Below are 6497 nucleotides of genomic sequence, written 5' to 3'. Positions count from 1 at the left end.
TTTGTACAACTGTTGCAATGTTGTAACATGAAGCAGATAATATGTGAACACATGGAGTTCCTGTGGTCCATCACAAAATTAAACACCATTATGGAATAAATAAATAAATAAATAAATAAATAAATAAATTCTGAGATAAACAAATAAAATAAGTACAACTGATTGACAGAATATGATCCTGTTAAAAATATTTTTCATATATATATATATATATATACATATACATATACATCTTCATAAATATTTTTGCTTATATCTTTAAATTAGTGATCAAAACCAAGTCATTGTTTGTCATTTGCCTGCAACGTAATTACTTTATCAGAGACTGATAAAGATATATAAACATTTATTTATAAAGTACTAAATGTTTAACTGTATTTCCAAGTTTTTTTACATGATCAGTTTTTACAGGTTAAGCGGACAAATGCCGCAGAAAACTGTGATCAGCTTTTACAGAGCAACACTGACCTCTGCTGGACAAACTATTTCATCACACAGAGCTGCCAAAGAGAAGCCCAGAATGTAGGTATTTACAATGTACTAAAAATAAAAATAAAAATATTTCCCACCATAAACATTTCTTTCATAAAGTCCAGGTTTACATGGAGAAATAGTTAGGTCTTATAACTATAACCTCTCGTTTATTCATGACTCTTGTTACTGTAACAAAAACAGATGAAACCTACTGTCTTTCTTCATCCACTGGTCCAGTTCATCCATTTCCAGCTCCAGCACAGATGGCACGTCTTCTTCGAACTTTGGCCTGACACACACACACACACACACACACACACACACACACACGCCATTTGTCTTCAGAAAACCTCGGAGGATTGTGCGAAACATTTCAGACGTTTATTCTGACCACAAGTTTTGAGTCGCACACCAACTAGGTTGCATTAACAGGAAATTACAGCAGCAGGGTAACGTTTTTGCAAAACCATGGACAGAAAAGATCTTTTTGCCTGATAGCCGACAGCATTTCACGTCGGCAGACGGTTCAACTTACATAGGGACCTTCTCTGAGCTTGGTCCGTCTAAGTGTGGGTCTTCTTTTGCAAGCTCTGGATGAGAGGCCAAAAAGTTAAGGTCAATTTTAGAAGAACAAAAAAAAACAACAACAAAAAAACAGAATTACAGGCACATATCTAGAAAAATTACACTTATTTTGATTGATACCATTGTGCATTTTGATCCTAACCTCTGGTTTGACTTTGGGTTAAGCTAAAGGACTAAAATCAGCAAATAACAGGAAAGTCCTACACAATGTTATTATTAGTTAACTAAAACTAACCAAACAATGACAACTGAAATTGAGAAAACAATTTAACTGAAATAGAAATCAGCAATTGGTGGGGAAAGGCTAACTGGGTCTAAAACATGCTGAAATTGTAGATGCAATAACCTTTATTTTTGTGTTAATTTCACATCACTTTGAAATGCTAATAAATAGATTAATTAACACTCCTCACCCCCCAGAAGTCAACTGTCATCAAGTTATGGACCTACATGGCAGCACATAGTCTACAAAATGGTGACAGCAAAAGTTGGGAGAAATCACCAACTCAGTTGGTTGTTCAACAATAATTGAATTAATTTTTTAAAAATGAATTAAATTATTTTTGAATTGAATTGACTATTCATTGCCCAGTTGATAATTACGTAATCACGACACAATATTCTGACCTTTTTTTAAATTATTTTTGAATTACAAATGAACCAAAGTATGAAAAAACTATTTAACTAATAATAACTAATACAAACTAGCAAACACACTTTAAAAACTAATGAAAACTAACAGAATTACACAAAACAAAATAAAACTAAGCTACAATAAATAACCCAAAAGTCTCATAACCCTGGTCCTATTAACATGGCATGTTACTTTCAATAGGACTGTGGGAACTCTTTACACAATAACTACAAGTTGCATAAATCTGACCTCTGTGGAAAAGTGGCAGGAAGGTACAGAAGAAGCTGCTCTCGTCAAATATGAGACCAAAATGTAACTTTTTATAAGACAGGAAGCTAACAAAGCATGGAGGTGGCTGAACACAAACACACCATCCTGTGAAACACAGCAGTGGCTGCATTATGCTGAGATGCATTTCTTCATTTGAGATTGAAAAGCTAGTTAGAGTCAACCGGGAGACGTAAGATACTAAAACCCGGACAGTCCTCTCAGCTAAATGTTGGGCGTAGAACTTCAGTCCTGAACATCCAACCAGAGCTGCAGTAAAGGGTTCAGATCAGAACATTCAAACCTCCTGGACCAAAGTCTAATTTAGAATTTTAACACTTGAAATGCACAGTTGAAGCTGAAGGAGTGGTGGCTCTCCTTACATCACAGGGTTAGATACATATGCACACCACACTTTTCAGATTTTTGTTTGTTTAAAAAAAAAAAAGGATATGGACAAATATCTTGTCAACCTGGGTTACTGCTCAAAATGTCGATGTTGTTCTAAAGGCCTAAAAACACCCAGTTTGCTTAATAGTGACTCAGTTCGGATGTTTAGTGTTAAAGTTTACAACATGACTAATAGAAGAAGAAGGAACTAGTGCAGCTTGTTTGACAGAGTTCCTCTAAAATAGAACATGACAGCAGAATGTTTGCAAAACGGCCACTGAATGAAGCAGATTTTAGTAAATATTATTTATGTTTGGTGAAATCCAAACAGACGACATCAGTGCAAACACGTCTTATTACAACCAGAGTTATTAGAGTGTTGGTTTCTTTTAATCTAGGTTTATTTAGTTGTGACTTTTTGTTTGTCTAATTCAGTTTGTTTTAATTAGTTTTTAGTGTTTTTGATTTGTATTAATTGAATATTAGTGTTCATAGCAGTAGTTTTAGTTTTTTCATAGTTCATTTTCAGGTGCAGAATTTAAAAAGGTCAAAGTTTTGTGTTGTGATTGTGTAAACAACGACTGGACAATGACTACGCAACAGAAGAAAGCATTTTTTTTTTAAATGTATTAATCATTGTTGAACAACCAGCTGACTCTGGTGTTTTCTCCCAACTTTTGTTGTCGCCATTTTGAGGATTAGTGGCAGCACCACCAGCAGGATTATGGGATACCAAAATTTATTGCTAACTGATGTGAACTGCTTGTGTTGTGGGGGAAAGTACAATTTCACATCAGCTGGAAAGGCCAATTAATCTATTCATAAACCAAAAACTATAATTTTAGTGTATTTTGATTAGTTTTATAAACGCATGGTATTGCTCCAGTTAGTTATGTTTTCTCCTTCATTAATGACCATTTTCAGTTATTTACATTAAAGAAAATGTTTCCTCAATTTCAGTTTTCATTTTTTTTCTGAGTTTTAGTTAATGACGACAATCTTATCACTGACTTTGAAGCACGGTGGTGGAGGTGTGATGATTTGGGCTTGTTTGACAGCCAGACTGCTGGGGGGAATTGCTCTGAGCTGACCAGAAACTAATTAAATAATAATAATAATAATAATAATAATAATAATAATAATAATAATAATAAGCCATTTCATTTATAAAGCCCTTTATATCTTCAATTGAAATCTCAATGTGTTATAGCCTGACAGCTGAAACTTGCTTCAGTGGCCTAATTAAATCCCAGACCTCAACCAGACTGAAAAGTCGTAGTGCAAACTTAAGAGCCATAGATAACAAAAATGTCTGCAAACCTCAGGGCCGAACTTCTTCCACAATGACTGAGAAAGCCAGACAGAAAAATTGCAGTCGTTGCTGTAGGATGATCTAAGCTGTTGGATCACCAGGTTTTTCTACTATTTGATTTGATTTTGTTTTTTTTTTTTTTACTAACTAACGGGCAGCATGGAATCTGTTAGGTCTGAATGACTGTTGAACCTCAGATCATTTTAAATGCCCTCATGCATAAAACCTTCAGAAAGGGAGAGGATATTATTACAGCTTCATCAGTTTTGCAGCAGCAGCTTAAATCTGTCGCCATATGAGTGTCTATGAGGCTGGCATAGATAAAAGATGGAAACTTACACTAATACAAAGTTGGTTGCAAACACATGTTTATACTGTTTCTTTTATTCTTTTTTCCCTAAGTGTATATGCGTATAGTTAATGACCGAATGCTTGAAACTGAGGTTAAATTCCACTGTTATTCACACAATGTTGGTAAATAAACTCAGATTCTGATGTTTTAGATGTTCTGAGACTTCAAAAACATGAACATTCATCTGGTTCCCCATTGCAGCAGACTCACCTTGGTTCCCTGCTTTTTTACTGCTTCTCCACCAGATGACAACGCCAGCAACAATGATGGCACAAACGATTATGCCCGCCACAACCGCACCAATCAGGATGGATGGGTCATTGTCGATGTAACTTTCTGATTTTTCAGTCATAGGAAATTTATTGGTTGAAGTATCTGCAGAAATGAGTCAGAGAAAATACTGTCGGACCAGATTTCATCAAGAAATTTGAGGCATTTTAGCACTTTGACTTTGGTGTTGTGATGCGAAACAAATAGCTTGACTTACCAGGTTCATCTGAACCAGATCCTTCAGTCTCTTCAGCAGTAAATAAATAAAGCACAAAATAAATCAAAAAAACTGGAAGCCACAAACAATCATTTAATTACAATAAAGGATCTGTGGATTTACCAGCTGTTGCGTTTGTAGTGGAAGCATCTCCAGGGTCAGAGCTCACTGAAACAGGCAGAATCGACAGAAATGTGTTTTTATTATTTTGTGAAACACTAACAAACTCTGTTTCAACTTGAGAACTACAAAATGGAGATGATGAAGAAACATGAAGTTAAAGGTCCAGTTAATTCTAAGCAGTGTTTGTTCACTGGGACAGAAAACAGAGTACAGATGTGGGAAGACTTGAAATGATCACTGATCATTTCAGGATCACTTAAAAAACTGACAGGTTGTATTGGATTCCCTGTTTTGTTCTGATTAATTTAATTTTCCTTTCATAAAACTAAAAGGATGAAATATGAACATTAAAAAACAAACAATAACCTCCCATAATTAGGGGACCACACGAATTTGGGTTTGTTATATTTTCAATTTAAAAGATGCATTATTTTAATCATAGTAGGAACATCACTGAGATTAACTAATTAAACTGATGTGTTATTTTCCAACATGACAGATTCTTATCACCACAAGCAGGATTCCTGCCCAAATGAACTGAATTTTGGGTTATATTTATTTGTTTTGCATCTTTTTTTGTTGTTATTTATCAAAACATTTATCAAAGATGCAACATGTTTTTAGACTGGGCAGATCAGCCTCTCTGAGTGTTTATCTACATATAGAAATACCAATTTCTATAAAATCGGTTTCCACAACTGGAGGGATAACTTGTTCTCCCTGTTCTGTGGAGCAGGTCTTCTCCGACACATCCAGACCCATTGTGCCATTCGCACCGATGCATAAACACACACACACACACACACACACACACACACACACACACACACACACAAGAAAAGTGAAACTAGCACAAAATAAAGAAGGAAATGCCTTTAGTGAGATATAGTAGTGCTCCCACCCACTAAATCTAAAGCTGTCTGTATGACTGGTATGAAGTGGAATATCTTCAAAATATATATTTTATATATAATTTTGTGATCTAAACAAACTGATCCTCCAGTTCTCTCCTTGTTTGTCAATTTCTGTCAATAAATCACACTATAAACTGAAATATTCAATAGGATGAGACTGAATTTAGTAACATGAAATATATTCTCTGATGACTATAAGGTTCAGTTTTAGTTTTACCAGAGAAATGTTATATACTTTCCAATCTGTATTCTACATGTAAGTTGAATCTCTTTGCCAATTTTAAATAACGCCGTTTGAGACAGTAAAAGGGGGAAAATGTTAAATCTTTACAAAGGCCTATATATCCCAACACTGCAAGCTTCACTGAACAAATTTTTCTTTAACATATGATTGTCACTTATTAGAAGCATAACACAAAGCAGTTAAACAGAGAGACTAACAGTAAAATCTGTCTGCATGCATTCAATCAGCATTATTGCTTATATGTTATTCTCTTGCCTTACCTGTAGTAGTTGTAGTTGTACCCTCACTTGATGTACTGGTACTGTCTGTTTCACTTGTTGTCCCATCATCACAAAATGCTGCAATGAAATATCTCACATTACTTCAAACAAGCACACTAACATGAATACAAAAACAGACTAACTCTTGTTAACACTCATTCTGCATATTTTTATGACACACTAATCTAAGAAATCTGATTCATGGAATTGTTCTAATTTATTATTCTCACAACAGAGAATTCTCTGTAAATACTGTAAACTGTTCATCAGAAAGCTAAAATCAAAACTATGGTGGTCCACACTTAAGGTCCCTCACTTTTAAAAATCTTTATGTGTTACAGCTAAGTGTAGAGATGCACCGATGTTGTACAGTCATGGCCAAAAGCTTTGAGAATGATTCAAATGTTAATATTTACAAAGTCTACTGCTTCAGTTTTTATAATGGCAATTTGCAT

General features: G+C 34.6%; 1 protein-coding gene across 2 annotated transcripts in view; it reads right to left on the bottom strand.

The window, feature by feature from the left end:
- tmem154 (transmembrane protein 154) overlaps nucleotides 1-6497 on the bottom strand; it is a 13311-nt gene that overhangs the window by 3403 nt on the left and 3411 nt on the right. Inside the window, exons 2-7 of one of the 2 annotated variants that reach the window (XM_007549645.2) lie at nucleotides 6043-6120; nucleotides 4625-4669; nucleotides 4502-4531; nucleotides 4225-4389; nucleotides 1010-1064; nucleotides 687-763 (exon numbers count right to left, since the gene is read on the bottom strand). In XM_007549645.2, the coding sequence (XP_007549707.1) occupies nucleotides 687-763; nucleotides 1010-1064; nucleotides 4225-4389; nucleotides 4502-4531; nucleotides 4625-4669; nucleotides 6043-6120 (450 nt within the window). The remainder of the gene's footprint in view (nucleotides 1-686; nucleotides 764-1009; nucleotides 1065-4224; nucleotides 4390-4501; nucleotides 4532-4624; nucleotides 4670-6042; nucleotides 6121-6497) is intronic. The other variant, XM_007549646.2, reaches the window with a different exon arrangement.

This window comes from Poecilia formosa, unplaced genomic scaffold, assembly GCF_000485575.1.
Source record: "Poecilia formosa unplaced genomic scaffold, Poecilia_formosa-5.1.2 Scaffold32, whole genome shotgun sequence".
NCBI classification, from domain to species: domain Eukaryota; kingdom Metazoa; phylum Chordata; class Actinopteri; order Cyprinodontiformes; family Poeciliidae; genus Poecilia; species Poecilia formosa.
Note: the sequence above shows the minus strand (reverse complement) of the source record. Positions and strands in the feature narration are given on the sequence as shown.